Here is a 24615-nt window from a genome sequence, read left to right as displayed (position 1 = left end):
AGTAAAAATTTAAAAATGCAAGGGGCCTAAACAAGGGGACTAAATTAGGAATTCCTGATTCTACCTGGATTATGTTGGAGAGGCTTTCATTAAAGAACACCCTTTGTGTTCTGTTAGACAAGTAACTCTAGTACAGAACATCTTCTCAATGACTTAATTTGTTGTTCATCTCTGTTTATACCCATTGCTTAATTTGAAAAGGATCCGTCACCTCTCCATTTTGGACTGTTTTGTTCCAGAACCTATTTGGATGAATCTGGTACCTATCGTGATATGAAAAAGAATGTTCATTAAGTAATTTGTTTTATAAAATCCATCAGAGTTAATTTGAGTTGCCTCTTCGTTAATTCTCCTACCCCCTTGGCTGTCTGAGAAGTGCTCCTGTACCTGTTACAGAACTAAAATGAGATTCACTTTCTTTCTATGATATTTATCCCTCTCTCTACTGTGATTGGCATGATACTGCAACTCTCATCTCTCATATAGGATGAGTCACAATAATTGTTTGCTAAAATAATAATTGCTTCCCAAAAATGTAATTTTATGTAATGGCAATACGGTACGAGGTAACACTAACTTGCATAAACTGCTTACATTATTACAAATATGAATTGGTAATTATGGAAATTAAGATAAGGATTTAAAAAAAATATATACACTAAATCAAATCAAATGTATTTATATAGCCCTTCTTACGTCAGCTGATATCTCAAAGTGCTGTACAGAAACCCAGCCTAAAACCCCAAAACAGCAAGCAATGCTCAGGTCCTCCGAGAGAGAGAAAGAAAGAGAGAAAGAGAGAATTAGAGAGAGCATACTCACACAGGACACCGGATAGGACAGGAGAAGCACTCCAGATATAACAAACTAGCCCCCGACACATAACCGACACATAACCTACTTCAGCATAAATACTGGAGGCTGTCAGGAGACACTGTGGCCCCATCCGATGACACCCCCGGACAGGGCCAAACAGGAAGGATATAACCCCACCCACTTTGCCAAAGCACAGCCCCCACACCACTAGAGGGATATCTTCAACCACCAACTTACCATTATCCTGAGGCAAGGCCGAGTATAGCCCACAAAGATCTCCGCCACGGCACAACCCAAGGGGGGGGGGGGGGGGGGGGGGGGCGCCAACTCAGACAGGAAGATCACATCAGTGACTCAACCCACTCAAGTGACACACCCCTCCTAGGGACGGTATGAAAGAGCCCTACAAAGCCAGTGACCCTGTAATAGGTTTAGAGGCAGAGAATCCCAGTGGAAAGAGGGGAACCGGCCAGGCAGAGACAGCAAGGGCGGTTCGTTGCTCCAGAGCCTTTCCGTTCACCTTCACACTCCTGGGCCAGACTACACTCAATCATATGACCCACTGAAGAGGAGTTTGCATCGCTCACATGGGTAGGCAGACCATTCCATAAAAATTGAGCTATATAGGAGAAAGCCCTGCCTCCAGCTGTTTGCTTAGAAATTCTAGGGACAATTAGGAGGCCTGCTTCTTGTGACCGTAGCGTACGTGTAGGTATGTACGGCAGGACCAAATCAGAGAGATAGGTAGGAGCAAGCCCATGTAATGCTTTGTAGGTTAGCAGTAAAACCTTGAAATCAGCCCTTGCCTTGACAGGAAGCCAGTGTAGGGAGGCTAGCACTGGAGTAATATGATCACATTTTTTGGTTCTAGTCAGGATTCTAGCAGCCGTATTTAGCACTAACTGAAGTTTATTTAGTGCTTTATCTGGGTAGCTGGAAAGTAGAGCATCGCAGTAGTCTAACCTAGAAGTGACAAAAGCATGGATAAATTTTTCTGCATCATTTTTGGACAGAAAGTTTCTGATTTTTGCAATGTTACATAGATGGAAAAAAGCTGTCTTTGAAACAGTCTTGAAATGTTCTTCAAAAGAGAGATCAGGGTCCAGAGTAACGCCGAGGTCCTTCACAGTTTAATTTGAGACGACTGTACAACCATTAAGATGAATTAACAGATTCAACAGAAGATCTTTGTTTCTTGGGACCTAGAACAAGCATCTCTGTTTTGTCTGAGTTTAAAAGTAGAAAGTTTGCAGCCATCCACTTCCTTATGTCTGAAACACATGCTTCTAGCGAGGGCAATTTTGGGGCTTCACCATGTTTCATTGAAATGTACAGCTGTGTGTCATCCGCATAGAAGTGAAAGTTAACATTATGTTTTCGAATGACATCCCCAAGAGGTTAAATATATAGTGAAAACAATAGTGGTCCTAAAACGGAACCTTGAGGAACACCGAAGTGTACAGTTGATTTGTCAGAAGACAAACCATTCACAGAGACAAACTGATATCTTTCCGACAAATAAGATCTAAACCAGGCCAGAACTTGTCCGTGTAGACCAATTTGGGTTTCCAATCTCTCCAAAAGAATGTGGTGATCGATAGTATCAAAAGCAGCACTAAGGTCTAGGAGCACGAGGACAGATGCAGAGCCTCAGTCTGATGCCATTAAAAGGTCATTTACCACCTTCACAAGTGCAGTCTCAGTGCTTTGATGGGGTCTAAAACCAGACTGAAACATTTCGTATACATTGTTTGTCTTCAGGAAGGCAGTGAGTTGCTGCGCAACAGCCTTTTCTAAAAATGTTGAGAGGAATGGAAGATTCGATATAGGCCGATTAGTTTATATTTTCTGGGTCAAGGTTTGGCTTTTTCAAGAGAGGCTTTATTACTGCCACTTTTAGTGAGTTTGGTACACATCCGGTGGATAGAGAGCCGTTTATTATGTTCAACATAGGAGGGCCATGCACAGGAAGCAGCTCTTTCAGTAGTTTAGTTGGAATAGGGTCCAGTATGCAGCTTGAAGGTTTAGAGGCCATGATTATTTTCATCATTGTGTCAAGAGATATAGTACAAAAACGCTTGAGTGTCTCTCTTGATCCTAGGTCCTGGCAGTTGTGCAGACTCATGACAACTGAGCTTTGAAGGAATACGCAGATTAAAGAGGAGTCCGTCATTCGCTTTCTAATAATCATGATATTTTCCTCAAAGAAGTTCATGAATTTATTACTGCTGAAGTGAAAGCCATCCTCTCTTGGGGAATGCTGCTTTTTAGGTAGCTTTGCGACAGTATCAAAAAGGAATTTCGGATTGTTCTTATTTTACTCAATTAAGTTGGAAAAATAGGATGATCGAAAAGCAGTAAGGGCTCTTCGGTACTGCACTTTCCTTGTCTTTCCAAGCTAGTCGGAAGACTTCCAGTTTGGTGTGGCGCCATTTCCGTTCCAATTTTCTGGAAGCTTGCTTCAGAGCTCGGGTATTTTCTGTATACCAGGGAGTTAGTTTCTTATCAGAAATGTTTTTAGTTTTTAGGGGTGCACCTGCATCTAGGGTATTGCGCAAGGTTAAATTGAGTTCCTCAGTTAGGTGGTTAACTGATTTTTGTCCTCTGGTGTCCTTGGGTAGACGGAGGGAGTCTGGAAGGACATCAAGGAATCTTTGTGTTGTCTGTGAATTTATTGCACGACTTTGATGTTCCTTGGTTGGGGTCTGAACAGATTATTTGTTGCAATTGCAAACGTAATAAAATGGTGGTCCGATAGTCCAGGATTATGAGGAAAAACATTAAGATCCACAACATTTATTCCATGGGACAAAAATAGGTCCAGAGTATGGACTGTGACAGTGAGTAGGTCCAGAGACATGTTGGACAAAACCCACTGAGTCGATGATTTCCATGTGAATATTAAAGTCACCAAAAATTAGAATATTATCTGCTATGACTACAAGGTCCGATAGGAATTCAGGGAACTCAATGAGGAACGCTGTATATGGCCCAGGAGGCCTGTAAATAGTAGGCCTCCTGGGCCATATACAGCGTTCCTCATTGAGTAGTAGGCTAAACACTAGCTATAAAAAGTGATTGAGTAGGCTGCATAGATTTCATGACTAGAAGCTCAAAAGATGAAAACGTTTTTTTTTTTTTTTTTGTAAATTGAAATTTGCTATCGTAAATGTTAGCAACACCTCCACCTTTGCGGGATGCACGAGGGACATGGTCACTAGTGTAGCCAGGAGGTGAGGCCTCATTTAACAGAGTAAATTCATCAGGCTTAAGCCATGTTTCAGTCAAGCCAATCACATCAAGATTATGATCAGTGATTAGTTCATTGACTATAATTGCCTTTGAAGTAAGGGATCTAAAATTAAGTAGCCCTATTTTGAGATGTGAGGTATCATGATCTCTTTCAATAATGACAGGAATGGAGAAGGTCTTTATCCTAGTGAGATTGCTAAGGCGAACACCGCCATGTTTAGTTTTGCCCAACCTAGGTTGAGGCACAGACACGGTCTCAATAATGGGTGCTGACTCCACTATGCTGGCAGAGTCCGTCACTCCTCAGCAGGTCAGGCTTGGTCCTGTTTGTGGGTGAGTCCCAGAAAGAGGGCAAATTATGTACAAATTCTATCTTTTGGGAGGGGCAGAAAACAGTTTTCAACCAGCGATTGAGTTGTGAGACTCTGCTGTAGAGCTCATCACTCCCCCTAACTGGGAGGGGGCCAGAGACAATTACTCGATGCAGACACATCTTTCTAGCTGATTTACACGCTGAAGCTATGTTGCGCTTGGTGATATCTGACTGTTTCATCCTAACATCGTTGGTGCCGAAGTGGATAACAATATCTCAATACTCGGCAATTTTCTGAAGAATTGCATTGTGGGGTGACATAGCACAGAAATAGTGTCCATAGATTTTATATTTTGTATTTGGACAAAAGTAAAACGTCGCCCAGGTACTTTTGGAATACTAAATCATCAAATCAAATTTATTTATAAACAAATGTATTTTTATAAAGCCCTTCTTACATCAGCTGATATCTCAAAGTGCTGTACAGAAACCCAGCCTAAATCCCCAAACAGCAACCATGCAAGTGTAGAAGCACGGTGGCTAGGAAAAAACTCCCTAAAAAGGCCAGAACCTAAGAAGAAACCTTGAGAGGAACCAGGCTATGAAGGGAGGCCAGTCCTCTTCTGGCTGTGCCGGGTGGAGATTATAACAGAACATGGCCAAGATGTTCAAATGTTAATAGATGACCAGTAGGTTCAAATAATAATAATCACAGTAGTTGTCGAGGGTGCAAGAGGTCAGCACCTCAGGAGTAAATGTCAGTTGGCTTTTCATAGCCGTTCATAGAGAGTATTTTCACCACTCCTGCTGTCTCTAGAGACTTGAAAACAGCAGGTCTGGGACAGTTAGCACGTCCGGTGAACAGGTCAGGGTTCCATAGCCGCAGGCAGAACAGTTGAACCTGGAGCAGCAGCACGGCCAGGTGGACTGGGGACAGCAAGGAGTCATCAGGCCAGGTAGTCCTGGGGCATGGTCCTAGGGCTCAGGTCCTCCGAGAGAGAGAAAGAAAGAACTAGAGAGAGCATACTTCAATTCACACAGGACACCGGATAAGACAGGATAAATACTCCAGATATAAACAGACTCACCCTAGCCCCCTGACACACAAACTATTGCAGCATAAATACTGGAGGCTTTGTACAATAAGCATACTCAAATTATGTCGCAAATTGTACGGTTAGTATGAGTAGTTTGCCATTTCAAACACAGCTATAGTGTAGAATATCAAACAGGGTTTCCATTAGCCGGTAATAGCTGGCTTTTGGCCTATAATAAATGTGAAAAGCCGATAAATAAAATTGGTTCCGGCTGTAACGGATGTGAAACGGCTAGCTTAGTTAGCGTGGGCGCTAAATAGCGTTTCAATCAGTGACGTCACTTGCTCTGAGACCTTGAAGTAGTAGTTCCCCTTGCTCTGCAAGGGCCGCGGCTTTTGTGGAGCGATGGGTAACGATGCTTCGAGGGTGACTGTTGATGTGTGCAGAAGGTCCCTGGTTCGCGCCCGGGTATGGGCGAGGGGACGGTTTAAATTTGTACTGTTCATTGATGCTGTTGACCCGGATTACTGGTTGCTGCGGAAAAAGGAGGAAGGTCAAAAGGGGGGTGAGTGTAACGGATGTGAAACGGCTAGCTTAGTTAGCGTGGGCGCTAAATAGCGTTTCAATCAGTGACGTCACTTGCTCTGAGACCTTGAAGTAGTAGTTCCCCTTGCTCTGCAAGGGCCGCGGCTTTTGTGGAGCGATGGGTAACGATGCTTTGAGGGTGACTGTTGATGTGTGCAGAAGGTCCCTAGTTCGCGCCCGGGTATGGGCGAGGGGACGGTCTAAATTTGTACTGTTACATTGATGCTGTTGACCCGGATTACTGGTTGCTGCGGAAAAAGGAGGAAGGTCAAAAGGGGGGTGAGTGTAACGGATGTGAAACGGCTAGCTTAGTTAGCGTGGGCGCTAAATAGCGTTTCAATCAGTGACGTCACTTGCTCTGAGACCTTGAAGTAGTAGTTCCCCTTGCTCTGCAAGGGCCGCGGCTTTTGTGGAGCGATGGGTAACGACGCTTCGTAGGAGTCAGTTGTTGATGTGTGCAGAAGGTCCCTGGTTCGCGCCCGGGTATGGGCGAGGGGACGGTCTACTGTTACACGGCCAATTGTCCAGGGAAAAACAAGAAAAATCCCATTGCGAAATAATGCTTTAAGCCTATTCATTGATGAAAATACCAGTCGATGGAAGTACATTTGACTGGTTATGCTTATCAGTCTATAGGTTCATTTGCATAATTTAGTGGACTTAAATTGGCGCATGTGTAGGATACAGTATGTGCGTTATGTATCTTATGTGCACAGCATACAGATACAGAGCCTTTTAGGGGAAAATCGGCCTGACAGCATGAGAGCTGCTGCAGCAGCATCTCAAATGGCAACTGAAGGCAGGCTTCATCAGCGCATCAGACACCACTTTGAAATGAGCTGGAGGCAGTATCTATGCATTTAGAATAAATATTCTTAAATTTTTGAAAGCTGAACATTTTAATACATATTGTGAGGCATGTCTTACCTTGCTTCAAAGTAACCCATTAAATCAAATCAAAGTTTATTTGTCAGGTGCGCCAAATATAACAGGTGAAAAGCTTACTTACAGGCTATAACCATTTGTGCAAAAAATGTGAACAATAGGTAAGTAAAGAAATAAAAACAGTAAAAAGACAGGCTATATACAGTAACGAGGCTATAAAAGTAGCGAGGCTACATACAGACACCGGTTAGTCAGGCTGATTGAGGTAGTATGTACATGTAGATATGGTTAAAGTGACTATGCATATATGATGAACAGAGAGTGGCAGTAGCGTAAAAGAGGGGTTGGCGGGTGGCGTGACACAATGCAGGTTTGCCTGGTTAGCCAATGTGCGGGAGCACTGGTTGGTCGGCCCAATTGAGGTAATATGTACATGAATGCATAGTTAAAGTGACTATGCATATATGATAAACAGAGAGTAGCAGCAGCGTAAAAATAGCGGTTTGGGGGGGGGGGGGGGGGGGGGGACACACACACACAATGCAAATCGTCCGGGTAGCCATTTGATTACCTGTCAGGAGTCTTATGGCTTGGGGGTAAAACTGTTGAGAAGCCTTTTTGTCCTAGACTTGGCACTCCGGTACCCCTTGCCATGTGGTCGTAAAGAGAACAGTCTATGACTGGGGTGGCTGGGCTCTTCAACCATTTTTAGGGCCTTCCTCTGACACCGCCTGGTGTAGAGGTCCTGGATGGCATGCCGCTTAGCCCCAGTGATGTACTGGGCCGTACGCACTACCCTCTGAAGTGCCTTGCGGTCAGAGGCCGAGCGATTGCCGTACCAGTCAGGATACTCTCGATGGTGCAGCTGTAGAACCTTTTGAGGATCTCAGGACCCATTACAAATCTTTTTAGTTTCCTGAGGGGGAATAGGCTTTGTCGTGCCTGCTTCACGACTGTCTTGGTGTGTTTGGACCATTCTAGTTTGTTGTTGATGTGGACACCAAGGAACTTGAAGCTCTCAACCTGCTCCACTACAGCCCCGTCGATGAGAATGGGGGCGTGCTCGGTCCTCCTTTTCCTGTAGTCCACAATCATTTCCTTAGTCTTGGTTACGTTGAGGGATAGGTTGTTATTCTGGCACCACCCGGCCAGGTCTCTGACCTCCTCCCTATAGGCTGTCTCGTCGTTGTCGGTGATCAGGCCGACCACTGTTGTGTCATCTGCAAACGTATTATGCATTATAGAACGAACATTTGCACGTAGCCTACAGCCTTGTGCGCATTGCTGCGCTTATAATGTGAGGAAACAATAGTTTATCAACATTTTAAGCTAAATGTTCTGATCGGTTGCATCAGACTCATTGCTTTAAAAAAAACAATTGATTTAGGCTAGGCCTAGATGTTGTATGAACTTGGGATCTGTCTTCCCACAACTGTCCCAGAGTCTGTTTGGAATAGACTATTTTGCTGTTCGTTGCTCATCTTCAAAGTGCACATCAGAATTCGGTAAGAAGGTCTGCACATCTATGCATCCTGGACTTGCATGTTCTTTTAATATAATTTACCATAATCTAAATGGGATTTCTGTCATTCTGAGCACTGTAGGTGGACGCCCTATTCAGGTTACGCACCCAATGCATATGGGTCTTGCAGATTTCTCAAATGCCAGGTATATTAAAATGTTGCTGTTCAAATGTCTAGTGCAATGTTTTCCTAACAAGAACCCTGATATCTACCTCCGCATAGAATCAATCTCTGCATACATTTTACATACTGTACAATATCAGTCAAAAGTTTGGACACAAGGGTTTTTCTTTATTTTTTTACATTGTAGAATAATAGTGAAGACGTCAAAACTATGAAATAACACATATGGAATCATGTAACCAAAAAAGTGTTAGAGCCACAGAGACGGGGGTTTAGGTGGCTATGTTTCAACACACGTGATGTTGTCTTCCCGAAGAAAAAGAGACGGGGGTTTAGGTGTCCCGAATATTGAGTGGATTTACACTGCTACAAGACAGACTCACCTGTTGAACATGCTCAATGTGACAGTTAAGGAGTTAGCCAGTTAAGGAGTTCCACCCACTTCCTGGGCTTTAGGAAGAAAGCCAATGGAAAATTGGACACTCGTGCTTTGGAGTCTGGTCAGACTGGCCGGACCTCAGCAACCTGTGCAACCAAACTGGAGTGGAGCTCAGGTGGACACGGACTGATATGCAAACTGAGCCTGTGACTGCCTCTGATGCAGTTGTGGCAGATTGAGGTGTTGATGTGGAGGCTTCTGTCACCCATGATGGAACATCTCATCTTACATCCAGGACAACACTCATTGGTATCAGACGGATGCAGCTACTGCAACACTGGACTGTCCTGAGGCTGCAGAGGAAACTCGCTGCTCTGGACTATGCTGACCACTCTGTCTCCCATTCCATGTACCAGAATGCTCCCATTGGTGAGGGCAATTTCAACTTTACTGTTAAGGCGAGGCTGCAAGTTCTACCAACAAAATATAATCTAGCATATTGGTACCTTGCAAGCCATGACCCATTTTGTATTGAGTCAAATGTAATGGAGTCCATTGCCCATGTTAATGGCTGCTGTTCATACAAGGATTTGTACATTGCTAGACATGACCGTCTTATTGACCTGATAGCCAGCGAGGTGAGACAAGTGGTCTCACCAACAGCACACATGAATAAACATCCTAGTGTAAGGGGATGCTGGTATGATGAGGTTGATGTGTTTTCCTGTATGCCAAATAAACCAGATATTGTTGTTGACGGGGGAGGCCAGGGGGATGTGCTCATTTTGGAAGTGGGCTGCTCAATTGAAAGCTACATGTAGTAGGTGCAAGCTGGTGGCGCTGGTATTCAGGAGTCTCGGACACATACACAGGCTTACAGTGCGTTGCCTCCAGATTGCGGGCCTGACAACAACTAGGGCAAAGCAATTGGCTAGGTACTGCTCTTTTTCAGCTGTCGTGGGCAGCCTAGATTTTTGGAAAAGGAGCTGCTTTCTGTACCCTTGAGTGCCATGCATACAGTGACTTTTGAGATGTTTGGATCCTTTTTTTGTACATTTGATTGGTGGATTCAAATAAAGTGTTACAAATGTGTGTGTGTGTGTGTGTGTGTGTGTGTGTGTGTGTGTGTGTGTGTGTGTGTGTGTGTGTGTCAGGCGGCGTTCTCAGAGATCAACCTGGTATCCCATGCCAACGGGTCGTGTAACGTGGACATACAGTTGATCAGGAACGGAACCAAAGTGGTGAGGTGAGTAATGTTTCCATCCAGAGACCTTCTACTACTTAGCACCATCTGAGTGCTCTGAGCCCTTAAATCAAAGGTTATTTATTACACGCCAACATACATCCAATACATTCAGTGCAGCTGGGCCATATTGAACACCGCTGTGTTTGTAACTAATGAGGTCCTATTTTAGATTAAATATAGGCTTCTAGGAATTCTACCCATATTAGAGCGGTAGAAGTACAGTCCAAATATCTGTAGTAATATCAGTAATAATTGCAGTCAAAAACTCAGTCAAAATAAACGTCCTCGCAGTCAACTGCGTTTGTTTTCAGCAAACTTAACATGCGTAAAAAAATATCCCAAACGACAAAGCAAAAACAGGTTTAGAAATTTTACCAAATGTATTACAAATAAAAAACATCATTATCAGATTTACATACAGTTGAAGTCGGAAGTTTACATACACCTTAGCCAAATACATTCAACTACAACATTTTCTGTCAAGATAGAACTGCCAAAGGGGGAGGAGTTGCAATCTACTGCAGAGATAGCCTGCAAAGTTCTCATACTTTCCAGGTCTATGCCAAACAGTTCGAGCTTCAATTTTTTAAAATAACTCTCCAGAAATAAGTCTCTCACTGTTGCTGCCTGTTACAGACCACCCTCAGCTCCCAGCTGTGCCCTGGACACCATTTGTGAATTGATCGCCACCCATCTAGCTTCAGAGTTTGTTCGGTTAGGTGACCTAAACTGGGATATGTTTAACACCGTCCTACAATCTAAGATAGATGCCCTCAGTCTCACACAAATTATCGAGGAACCCACCAGGTACAACCATAAATCCATAAACATGGGCACCCTCAGATATTATCCTGACCAACCTATCATCCAAATACACCTCTGCTGTTTTCAATCAGGATCTCAGTGATCACTGCCTCATTGCCTGTATACGTTATGGGTCCGTGGTCAAACGACCACCCTCATCACTGTCAAATGCTCCCTAAAACACTTCTGAGAGCAGGTCTTTCTAATCAACCTGGCCCGGGTATCCTGGAAGGATATTGACCACATCCCGTCATTAGAGGATGCCTGGTTGTTCTTTTAAAGTAATGTTCTCGTCATCTTAAATAAGCATGCCCATTTCAAAAAATGTTTGGACTTAAGAACAGATATAGCCATTTGTTCACTCCAGACCTGACTGCCCTCGACCAGCACAAAACGTCCTGTGGCGTACTCCACTAGCATCAAATAGTCCCCGCAATATGCACATTTTCAGGGAAGTCAGGAACCAATACATTTAGCTTTTTTGTTAGGAAAGCAAAGGCTACCTTTTTCAAACAGAAATTTGCATCTTGTAGCTCTAACTCCAAAATGTTCTGGTACACTGTAAAGTCCATGGAGAATAAGAGCACCTCTTCCCAGCTGCCCACTGCACTGAGGCTAGGAAACACTGTCACCACCGATACCTACACGATAATCGAGAATTTCAATAAGCATTTCTCTACTGCTGGCCATGCTTTACCCCTGGCTACCACAACCCCGGCCAACAGCTCCGCACACCCCACAGCTACTTGCCCAAGCCTCAACAGCTTCTCCTTCACCCAAATCCAGATAGCAGATGTTCTTAAAAGAGCTGCAAAACCTGGACCCCTACAAATCAGCTGGGCAAGACAATCTGGGCCCTCCCTTTCTAAAATGTTCCGCCGCCATTGTTGCAACCCCTATTACTAGTCTGTTCAACCTCTCTTTCGTATCTGACATTTGATTTTGTAAATGATTATATATTTTTAATTATAAGACAACAAAGTTCTGCTCCTTCCCTGACTTTTCCTAAATGTTGGTATTTAACATTGCTCAATTTTGAAATCACTAACAGAAAAGCATTTGGAACCAATTTTCAATGGATAGGCGCTCCGCTAGCAAACCCACCTCGACAACATCCGGTGAAATTGAAGAGTGCCAAATTCAAAATACAGAAATACTCATAATAAACATTCATAAAAGATGCAAGTGTTATACATCGGCTTAAAAATTAACTTAATCCAGTCACTGTGTCAGATTTCAAAAAGGCTTTACGGTGAAAGCATACAATGCGATTATCTGAGGACAGCGCCCCGCATACAAAAGCATACTAACATTTTCAAGTAGAGGAGTCACGAAAGTCAGAAATAGAGAAAACGAATCACTTACCTTTGATAACCTTCATCTGGTTGCAGTCTCAAGAGTCCCTGTTACACAATAAATGTTTGTTTTGTTCGATAAAGTCCCTCTTTATATCCGCAAAACTCTGTTTTGTTGGCGCGTTTTGTTCAGTAATCCACTGGCTCAAAGGCGGTCAAAACATGCAGACGAATACATCCGAATAGTACCTATAAAATTTGTTGAAACATGTCAAACAAGGTTTATAATTAAGCCTCAGGTTGTCTATTGTCTAAATAATTCATAATATTTCAACCGGACAATAGTGTATTCAATAGAAAGGAAAAACAACGAAGGGCGCGCAATTGGTCACGCGCGCAAACCAGCTCTGCTTCATTCTACAGTCCACTGACAATGGTCTCATTCTTCCTAATTTTTCAGAAAACAAGCCTGAAACAATGTCTAAAGACTTGACATCTAGTGGAAGCCATAGGAACTGCAATCTGGGTCCTAACCCATTACATACTGTATAGGCATTCAATTGAAAACTACCCACATCATAAAAATCCCACTTCCTGGATGGATTTTTCTCAGGTTTTCGCCTGCCATATCAGTTCTGTTATACTGACAGACATTGTTTAAAGAGTTTAAACTTTAGAGTGTTTTCTATCCAAATCTACCAATTATATGCATATCCTAGCTTCTGGGCCTGAGTAACGGGCAGTTTACTTTGGGCACCTCAGTCATCCAAACTTCCGAATACGGCCTCCTATCCCAAAAGTTAACCCGCTGAGACAATACACTGTAGCACGTTGGTACCCAACCAGGCGCTAATGTGTCTCTCCTCACTGAATGAATGACAAATGGTTGAACGGGCAATAATTGTGCACATTACTTCAATCAAATTTAAATGAGGCCTAATTGAATGATAAGGAGTGTGAAGAGGATGATTTAATTTAGAACAATAGCGTAATGATCAGTTTGCTATGGCTATTTATCAGCGCTGGCACTCATGTTTATAGCAAATTATTTGACCATGCGGGTTGCGTGTAGATGTCTTTTTTATGTTTTACTTTGTAAAAAGAAGCTGTTACAGGGCTGTTGTATTTACTATAACTCTATTAGTAGTCAGACATTTTGGGAAACGAAAACATTCTATGTGTTGCAGTAGACCTTTACAATAATGCTAAACATGTCCTTGAATCTATTCAACTTGATGAGCGACAGGAAGTCAGCCTGCACAGCCAGCCCATTGAGACTACCAAAACTAATTTCACACATAATAAGAGTTAGCCTATAGACAAGATTAAATTGACAATAGTCTGAGTTACAAAATTATCAGTTTTCAAATTGCACATGAAGAGATAGGCGCCATTTGGAATTGACAGAGCATCACCACTTTATCAAATCCTCCTTCAGAGTCACATGCAGGTAAAACATTTGATATATCAGAAGGAGCATATTCTCCAGTTTCTGTGACACGTTCCTTTGTCAAATTACTCTCAAAATTTGAGAGGTGCAGCTCTATTTCCAAATATCACTTTTTCCAAGAATATCTGCACTGTCCATGATTTCACCACATGACCACTTGCGTGGCAGCAGTGCTCTAGCTAGTAAGCAAAGCTTACTAACATAATAAGCCTAAAATATGCGATTGTTCTTTCAATACATGTTCTTATTTCTACAATGTTTTTTTAGTCCTGCCAAAATTAAATTAGAATGTATTTCTTTGTGATAGATTTAAAACCTGTTATGGATGATGCGAATTTTCGCAGCTTTTTGTAAAAAATCGCGCAACATTTCAAAGTCCTACTACTCATGCCAGGAATATAGTATATGCATATGATAAGTATGTGTGTATAGAAAACACTCTGAAGTCTGGTTAAAACTGGTTAAATCGGGTCTGTGGCTATAACAGAACGTGTTTAGGAGTAAAAATCCCTGGTAAAACTGTTTACCAAAAACACAAAAAAAATATTCGTCCGCCATTCAATGTATTGTTTAAGACGACAGAAAATATATGCAAATCCCCTGTAAATGCCTACAGCTTCCACACGATGTCGCCATTGCTATCAATATCTGAATCATTTATCCTTGGTTACAACACGAATAGACCCCTCCTTTCTTGAGGCGCACTGCAGTATGTTGTGAAACTGAAAAAATGGACGATGATTTCCAGACTTGCTGCTATCGAATACAGATCGCCCCGTGATCAATTTGATACATCATTAACGTTTATTAATACCTAAAGTTGGTTTAGAAAAGTCGTTTGAAGTGATTTGTAAAAGTTTATAGGCGACTTTTGTAATTTTAAAAAGTGACATTGCGTCTTGTAAATGGGCTTTTCGCAGCATTAGACTGGCCTTCAGGAAATTACATTTTGGGTATACAATGACGGATTTAATCGGGAAAAAGACCCAATTGTGATGTTTATGGGACATATAGGAGTGCCAACAAAGAAGCTCGTCCAAGGTAATGAATGTTTTATATTTTATTTCTGCGTTTTGGGTAGCGCCGGCTACCGCAAAATCTGTTGTTTACGTGTCGTGCTGGTATTTTGGGGGGGTGCATGCTATCATATAATAGCTTCTCATGCTTTCGCCGAAAAGCATTTTACAAATCTGACTTGGTGGCTAGATTCACAACGAGTGTAGCTTTAATTCAGTACCTTGCATGTGTATTTTTATGAAAGTTTGAGATTTATTGAGTACTATACTCGAGTACTATAGGTGGCGCTCTGAAATTTCCGCTGAGCTGTCCCTGTGCAGGGACCACCTCCATAAGTCGACTCTTGCACTAGTGGTTTTTATTTTTTACTTATAGACTTGAGTAACAAACTAATGAAAATGCTATTATGTTCTCTTAAAATGTTTTTTATTATTCTAATGTTACTTAAGATCTTCATAAACACAACCAAATGATTATTCGTCCATATATCAAATATGTATTAGACCATTAGAATGTTATTGTGTCATTGGCAGGAAGTGGTGTGGAAAGTTGGTTATTGGTCAACATCTTTCACTAGGACTGTAGAATTCTACAAACCATATACTTGAGTCTATCTAAAGAAATAACTATTATATTTTTTCATGGATATATTTCTCTCATGGAATTCGTCCATTACAATTGTTTATGTACTATTTTTGAAGCGGGTTGATATGCATCTGATGCATATGCTAAAGGAGATGCCCAGGCAACATTCACAACGTTGCAGGCGTATAAAATGAAAGCCCAGGGTTCTAAATGGAACTCAAAAAGATTCTCCCATAGGGACAGGTGACAAAACCATGGAACCAGAGGTTTCTACGTAAAAGCCAATTGGGTTCCTCTACAGGGACAAAACAAAGACCCACCTAAGGTTCCTTGTGAGAGGGTTAAAAAAATAAAAGGCCCTTAAATGTTTTGGTAAACCTACTGGAGAGCTCTTCTTTGTCTACACACATTCAGCATCATTGACACCCTCTTAAGCCTTAGCCCGGCCCATCTCTTTAACCTCTTGAATCTAGGGGGCACTATTTTCATTTTTGGAAAATAAACGTCCCCAAAGTAAACGACTATTTTGTCAGGACAAGATGCTAGAATATGCATATAATTGACAGCTTAGGATAGAAAACACTAAAGTTTCCAAAACTGTAAAAAATATTGTCTGTGAGTATAACAGAACTGATATTGCAGGCGAAAACCTGAGAAAAATCTAATCGAGAAGGGACTCTTATTTAGAAAGCTCTGCGTTCCTATGCGTCCCTATTGAGCAGTGAATGAGATATCAACCAGATTACCTTTTCTATGGCTTCCCTAATGTGTCTAGTGTCACAATACATAGTTTCAGGCTTTTATTTTGAAAAATGAGCCTGAACGTCAACATTTTGTCAGTGGTCAGCTGAAGTCTCTGAGTCTTTGGTGCGTAAAAGGACAAATGCGGCTATTGTTTCTTTCTTTCCTACTAAGAAGCCACCAGTCCCGGTTGATATATTATCGAATAGATATTTGAAAAACACCTTGAGGATTGATTATAAACAACGTTTGCCATGTTTCAGTCGATATTATGGAGCTAATTTGGAATATTTTTCGGCGTTGTAGTGACCGCAATTTCCGGTCGATTTCTCAGCCAAACGTGAAGAACAAACTGAGCTATTTCGCCTACAAAAATAATATTTTGGGAAAAAAGAACATTGCTATCTAACTGGGAGTCTCGTGAGTGAAAACATCCGAAGCTCATCAAAGGTAAACTATTTAATTTGATAGCTAGTCATAATGCTATGCTAGGCTATTGATAAACTTACACAAATGCTTGTCTTGCTTTGGCTGTAAAGCATATTTTTCAAATCTGAGATGACAGGGTGATTAACAAAAGGCTAAGCTGTGTTTCAATATACACTGCTAAAAAAAATAAAGGGAACACTAAAATAACACATCCTAGATCTGAATGAATGAAATATTCTTATTAAATAATTTTGTCTTTACATAGTTGAATGTGTTGACAACAAAATCACACAAAAATGATCAATGGAAATCAAATGTATCAACCCATGGAGGTCTGGATTTGGAGTGACACTCAAAATTAAAGTGGAAAACCACACTACAGGCTGATCCAACTTTGATGTAATGTCCTTAAAACAAGTCAAAATGAGGCTCACAAGTGTGTGTGGCCTCCATGTGCCTGTATGACCTCCCTACAACGCCTGGGCATGCTCCTGATGAGGTGGCGGATGGTCTCCTGAGGGATCTCCTCCCAGACTTGGACTAAAGCATCCGTCAACTCCTGGACAGTCTGTGGTGCAACGTGGCATTGGTGGATGGAGCGAGACATGATGTCCAAGATGTGCTCAATTGGATTCAGGTCTGGGGAACGGGCAGGCCAGTCCATAGCATCAATGCCTTCCTCTTGCAGGAACTGCTGACACACTCCAGCCACATGAGGTCTAGCATTGTCTTGCATTAGGAGGAACCCAGGGCCAACCGCACCAGCATATGGAATCACAAGGGGTCTGAGGATCTCATCTCGGGACCTAATAGCAGTCAGGCTATTAGCTATATGCCACCCCCCACCATGACTGACCCCGCGCCAAACCGGTCATGCTGGAGGATGTTGCAGGCAGCAGAACGTTCTCCAAGGCATCTCCAGACTCTGTCACGTGCTCAGTGTGAACCTGCTTTCATCTGTGAAGAGCACAGGGTGCCAGTGGCGAATTTGCCAATCTTGGTGTTCTCTGGCAAATGCCAAACGTCCTACACGGTGTTGGACTGTAGGCACAACCCCCACCTGTGGACGTCGGGCCCTCATACCACCCTCATGGAGTCTGTTTCTGACCAATTGAGCAGACACATGCACATTTGTGGCCTGCTGGAGGTCATTTTGCAGGGCTCTGGCAGTGCTCCTCCTGCTGCTCCTTGCACAAAGGTGGAGGTAGCGGTCCTGCTGCTGGGTTGTTGCCCTCCTACGGCCTCCTCCACGTCTCCTGATGTACTGGCCTGTCTCCTGGTAGCGCCTCCATGCTCTGGACACTACGCTGACAGACACAGCAAACCTTCTTGCCACAGCTCGCATTGATGTCCCATCCTGGATGAGCTGCACTACCTGAGCCACTTGTGTGTTGTAGACTCCGTCTCATGCTACCACTAGAGTGAAAGCACCACCAGCATTCAAAAGTGACCAAAACATCAGCCAGGAAGCATAGGAACTGAGAAGTGGTCTGTGGTTACCACCTGCAGAACCACTCCTTTATTGGGGGTGTCTTGCTAATTACCTATAATTTCCACCTGTTGTCTATTCCATTTGCACAACAGCATGTGAAATTTATTGTCAATCAGTGTTGCTTCCTAAGTGGACAGTTTGATTTCACAGAAGTGTGATTGACTTGGAGTTACATTGTGTTGTTTATGCGTTCCATTTATTTTTTTGAGCAGTGTATTTCACTTGTGATTTCATGAATAGGAATATTTTCTAGTAATATTTATGTCTGTTGTGTTATGCTAATTAGTGTCAGTTGATGATTACGCTCCCGGACCCAGGATGGGTAGTATCAAGAGGTGTTTTTTTTATTATTCTTTTTTTAACTCTGTTTATTAAGTTTTACACACACACACACACACACAGACAAGACAAATCAATATAAATAATATTCTCAAATAGAAAAAAAATACAAATAAAAAAAAATAAAAAAAAATAGCTTTAAAGATACTTTAGACAAGTTAAACACACCAGGCAGAAGGCTACAGAGGTTAAAGGGCAATCTATATTACAGGGACAGAGCAAACACCTCACCATTGTTCCTGTAAACAGTCAAGGGATAAGGGTGGAGAAATGCAACCACTCACAGAGAGTCATGGCCACAGACCGACCATCCGTACTGGACAGAAAAAAAGTTTACAATGCTTTAAAATAAAAAAATAAAATGATTATTCATGTAGGCGTGAACAAAATGTAAAAATAACTGGGAAAAACAAGCTCACACTTCAGTCTCTGCCTGGGCAAGATGAACAAGGCATCTGCGGATCACAATCAATAAGCACATGGACCTTAATGCCCCCCCCCCCCAACAAAAACACAGAGAGAAGCTCCTCCAACCCTTAAGTCACAGACTTATTTTAGTATTAATTGGAATGCCATCAGAGGATGGATTGTTTAAAGTAAGACCGGAATGGAGCCCAAGCCTCATCAAACAGTTTGGGGTTCCCACGTGAATTGAATTGAATTTTTCCTAGTTTCAGAGAGCACAACACATCCCTTACCCAATATTTATGAGATGGGGGAGCTGCCATCTTCCAGTTCTGTAGTATTAGCCGTCTAGCTAAAAGAGTTGTATAAGCAACAGTGTCCGACTGGATTCTTGATAGGGGGGTACCCATGGGCAGTACTCCAAAAAGGGCTGTAAGGGGAGACGGATCTATAACAGTGTCATATATATCAGAGAAACATTTAAATATTAATTCCCAGAAACCTGACAGTGTGGCTGGTTCCACTTTACATCTGACACAGGTAGGATCAAAATCAGAGAATATTCTTCCAAGTTTGGCCCCCGACCAGTGGATACGGTGAACCACCTTGAATTGAATGAGGCTGTGTCTAGTGCTAAAAGAGGACGAGTGCAGCCTGTGCAGCACAGATTCCCAGGCGTCTTCCCCAAGTTCCTCCCCCAAATCCTTTTCCCATCGAGTCTTTAAAGACACCAAAGAAGGGTTCTGTAAGTCATGAATGATTGCATATACATCTGAAATTGCGCCCCTAGGAAGCTTGTTCAGCTCCAAGATGCTCTCTATAGCTGTATTCACAGGCCTATTGGGAAATCCAGGTGTGTTAGCCCTGACAAAGTTTTTAGTCTGGAGATAGCGGAAAAAGTGGGATTGGGGAGATTGAACTTTTCCTGCAGCTGAGAAAAAGAGGCAAATGTATCATCAAATAATAATTGGGCTAGCGAGGAGAGGCCTAGTGAGTGCCAAACGCCAAAAGCCCCATCATTCAAAGATGGAGGAAATAAAATGTTCTGATTGATTGGGCCTGATAGAGAAAAGCCTCGGAGGCTAAAGGCTAAACGGAACTGATTCCAAATTTTAAGAGACTGCTTTACAATTGGGTTGACACACCTTTTGCCTTTGGACACTGGGAGAGACGAGCACAGCACAGAGGAAAGTGCTGCAGGTTTACACGATTCAGACTCCATCTGGACCCAGAGTGGTCTAGGGCCAATAGGATCAGTCTGCAGCCAGTACAGAACGGCTCTGAAATTTGCAGCCCAGTAGTATGTCTGAAAATTTGGTAGAGCTAAACCCCCCAATGACCTGGGCTTCTGTAAATGTTTTCTACCAATCCGTGGTACCTTGCCATCCCAAATAAAATGCATGAATGTTTGATCCAGTGAAATAAAAAAAGATTTTGGAATAAAAATGGGTAAATATTGAAATAAATATAAAAATTGGGCAACACATTCATTTTAATGACATTAATCCTTCCGATAAGAGAAAGGGGTAGCGAATTCCAAAAATGTAAAGATTGTTTCAATCTGTCTGCTAGAGCAACAAAGTTTTCCTGAAACAAATTTGAATATTTCCTTGTCACTTTTACTCCCAAGTAAGTGAATTGATCCCGGACAATCCTAAACTGAGAACTTGTAAAAGAGCACTTTAAAGCAGCCTTGTTTACCGGAAAAAGCTCACTCTTGCCTAGATTCAGCTTGTACCCTGAGATTGACCCAAACTTTTTAAGAACAGATAGGGCACGTGGCAATGAGGTATCGGGGTTGGAGATAAACAAAAGGAGGTCGTCAGCATATAGCGAGACTTTCTGCTCCCAGCCCGCCCTGATTATGCCTTGAATGGCATCATTAGAGCGTAGTGCAATGGCAAGAGGCTCGATTGCCAAAGCAAACAGCAATGGGGAGAGTGGGCAACCCTGTCTGGATCCGCGGTGCAAGGGAAAATAGTCAGAGGACAAGTTATTAGTCCGTACCGAAGCCATGGGGGAAAAATAAAGAATCTTTATCCACGCAATGAATTTGGGGCCAAAGCCAAATCTATAAAGGGCAGCTGTTAGGTAATCCCACTCAACGCGGTCAAACGCTTTTTCGGCATCAAGTGAGACCACCACCTCCGGGTCCTCCGACGCTGGGGAGTACAGTATATTCCTAAGACGCCTAATATTGAAAAAATAAATGCATATTTCTCACAAAGCCAGTCTGGTCAGAGTGTATTACTTGGTGCAGCAAGCCTTCCATACGGATGGCTAAAAGCTTAGCTAGGATTTTGTAATCACAGTTTAAAAGCGAGATTGGGCGATAGGATTCACATTCCAGGGGGTCTTTGTTTTTCTTTAGTAGTAATGAAATTGAAGCCTGATAAAGACTAGGCGGTAGCTTTGAAGTATTGAGGCACTCTGCAAATAGTCGAGACAAGAATGAGCAAAGCAGACCAGAAAACGTCCTGTAAAATTCGGTTGGAAAACCGTCCGGACCCGGTGATTTACCACTTTTCATTGCGGACACTGCTGTTGCAATCTCCTCAAGCGTAAATTCTTCTTCTAGACAGTCATGGGAGTCTGTATCAATTGAAGGCATATTCAAGCCATTAAAGAAGGAGTCAATCAGCAAGGGGTCTTGAGGGGATTCAGAGGTGTATTGCGCAGAGTAAAATTGTTTAAATTGATCATTGATCTCTTTTTGTATAACTATGGTGGCACCAGACGGGGTCCTTATTTGTGGGATTAAACGTGAGGCCTCAGATTTACGGATCTGATGCGCAAGGAGTTTACTGGCCTTGTCGCCTTGTTCATAGACTTTGTATCGAGCTCGCAAGAGTAACTGTTCAGCTTGCCTGGTAGAAAGCTCATCAAATTCAGATTGGAGTAGTTGGCGCTCTTTATGCAGATCAGAGGAAGGATCCGTAGCATACTTCTCATCCAATGTGGCTATGGACTCGCTCAGGTCCCGAAGTCGCTGGGAGCGAACTCTGTTTTGGTTGGCTGTATAAGAAATAATTTGGCCACGTAGGTATGCTTTGAGAGACTCCCATATGGTAGAGCAGGACATACCTGGTGTTGAATTAGTTTCTAGGAATAAGGTGATTTCAGAAGAAATGAAATTGACAAACTCCTTATCTGAGAGTAAAATGGGGTTGAGACGCTATTGATAACACATAGGAGGTCGCTGGAGAAACTCTAGTTCGAGCACTAATGGTGAATGGTCAGAGATAACAATACTCTCGTAAGTACACTGCCGAAGGTTAGGCAGAAGTTTTTTGTCCAAAAATAAGTAATCAATCCGGGAGTATGTTTGATGAACATGAGAATAGAAGGAATACTGTCTATCTGTAGGATGTAGGAAACGCCAGGCCTCAAACATAGCATATTTCTGAAGAAAGGATTGAATAAGTAGGGCACATTTAGATGGGCCTGTATTTGTTTGTGAGGACTTGTCAAGAACTGGGGACATTTTACAGTTGAAATCCCCCCCTAAAATCAACAAATGAGAATCTAAATTGGGAATAGCAGACAGAAAGGAAGAAATGAAACATCCCAATTGGGAGCATAAACACTTGCCAAAACAAGAGGGGTAGAAAACAGTTCACCGGTTACTATGACGTATCGTCCCTTAGGATCAGCAATAACCTCAGAAGCTACAAGGGAGTAGCTTTATCAACCAGAATAGCAGCACCTCTTGATTTACTATGAAAGTTTGAGTGGAACACTTGACCAACCCAGTCCTTGCGCATCCTAAAATGCTCACCAGTCCTCAAGTGAGTCTCTTGTAGAAATGCAATATTTGCATTCAAACCCTTTAAGTGTGTCAACACCCTCTTACGCTTCACCGGGTTGTTAACCCCTTTGGTATTCCAAGAAATGTACTTGATCGTATTATTTCGGCCCCTCTGGGCATTCCCGTTATTCAACCCTGTCATTAGAGCATAGAATGGAAAAGCAATGAGCGCCCAAAACCCCCAGAATAACTTGTCTCAGAGTAATAATGTACGGTGGTAAATGTTTGGAAAAAGTACAGAAAAAAAACAGAAAAAAAAACTAAAAAGACAGAATGACAACATTAGAACTGAACAATTCAACCTGCCCCCCCACCCCTCCCCTCCCCTCCCCCCATCCCAGACAATACCTCCCCAAACGAGGTACAAGCCTAAATAGAACATGTTCTCTTCGCACAGTATGTCTGTGAGAGTGCGGTCTTAAACCTAAACCCACAGTCCCGCTCTTTAAAGTCGCGTTTTGTTAGTGGATCAAGCAGCAAAAAGAAAGATTTGTATGTATTTAAATTTTTTTTAAAAAAGGTGAATCCCTTGTGCAAACCACTTGTAGATGTATATAATTGTATTCCCAGTCTTATAACAGGCATTGAGAGAGAAAATAAATAAAATGTATAAAGGCTCTCAGCCAAAAATCTCATTTGAAGTAAGGAAATCGTAGTAAGACAATCAAAAATAATAGTAATTATAATAGTAGTCTAGTTGAAGCTGAGACAGCTTACAACCAATACTAAAAAACTACGTGTGCGCAACGTTGAACGTTTGCTGGGCATAAATGACGCTCAAAACTTTTAAAATTAAAGTGAGGCCCCAAAAACCGTGTAGCCTCGGGAGACATTTACTGTTTACTGGGTCAATGCAAACGGATGCAGTAAACAAATAACCAAAAATATTTTGAGTCACTGAGACAATGTGTAAACAAACTAAATAGGTGAGCGAGATAAGGCACGCACACTAGATGATCAAAACATTAGATCACATCAAATAAGCCTGAATAGTTTCACCAACTATACAAGACTAGCCTGTTATATCTAAACATAATTGTACCACAAGTGGGTTACTTACTATCCACAGTTCGCAAGCAACAGTTGTTGAACTGTGAGCATATTCAAGACTTCTTGATGTGACGTCGAATGTGAGCCATAGCCTCATCCGGAGATTCAAATGTGTATTCTTTACCCTCATGAGATATCCATAAACGGGCCGGGAATCGCAGTCCATACTTCACACTTGGATGGTCCCGAAGTACTCGTTTGGCCTGTCCGAAAGCTGCGCGCTGCCTGGAAACAGTGGGGGAGTAGTCCTGGTAGATGGAAAAGCTCTGTCCTTGAAAGCTCAGATTGGTATTGCGGGCTCGTCGGAGGATCTCCATCTTCTCACGGGGCCTCTCCCCATCCCGGGGCTTTGGGCGCAGCGACCGGTGGGCTCGATCAATCAGACTAGGGCCCTCAGACTCAGGAGAGGGCGGTGATGAGAGCGGGTCTTGTAGGCCGGGTTTTCTCAAAGTCATGCTTTTGGCCTTATGTTTGGTCGACATGCTGACATTCGGAAGCAAAGTAGTCTTGGTTTTTACGGAAAGGGATCACCAAATTAATATTTGAAAATAAATACGGTTCTGCTGCAGAATTCACATAAACTTTAAGAATACCACGGGAGCAAATGGAAAACACGTCAGTTGCACATGGCATCCCCTACCATCCCCCCATCAATTGACATGTGAGGCCATAGACTAAACAATCAAAGATTTCAAGACTAAAGGCAGGTTTATACTAAGGGTGTATTCGTAAATTCAATCTGGGCATTTGTAAACTCAGAGCGCTGTCAGATTGGCAGTTCATAAATTCAGTGTGTTTCACTCTCGGAGTATTCAGAGCACACACTGGACACTGTGGCTGAGGAGTAGTGTTGATCCGAGCGTTCTAACCTAATAACAGAAGTCAAGCTCCTAAGCTAATTGGCTAACGTTGGCTAGCTTGCTAGCTACTGCCAGACATATGAGAGAACAGCTCACTCGGACCATTTTAATCATCCTAGCAGAGCTGGTAAGGCTGTTTTTATGTTATTCAGAGCGTTGGTGACTAAATGTGCCGACGTTT

General features: G+C 42.5%; 1 protein-coding gene across 2 annotated transcripts in view; it reads left to right on the top strand.

Moving 5' to 3' along the window:
• LOC110494842 (uncharacterized) overlaps window positions 1–24615 on the top strand; it is a 289407-nt gene that overhangs the window by 47510 nt on the left and 217282 nt on the right. The window contains exon 3 of one of the 2 annotated variants that reach the window (XM_036950994.2): window positions 10068–10159. In XM_036950994.2, the coding sequence (XP_036806889.1) occupies window positions 10068–10159 (92 nt within the window). Of the gene's footprint in view, window positions 1–10067; window positions 10160–14421; window positions 14750–24615 lie in introns of those variants that run through there. The other variant, XM_090206547.1, reaches the window with a different exon arrangement.

Source organism: Oncorhynchus mykiss, chromosome 17 (genome assembly GCF_057628025.1).
Source record: "Oncorhynchus mykiss isolate SJ-2025 chromosome 17, ASM5762802v1, whole genome shotgun sequence".
NCBI lineage: Eukaryota > Metazoa > Chordata > Actinopteri > Salmoniformes > Salmonidae > Oncorhynchus > Oncorhynchus mykiss.
Note: the sequence above shows the minus strand (reverse complement) of the source record. Positions and strands in the feature narration are given on the sequence as shown.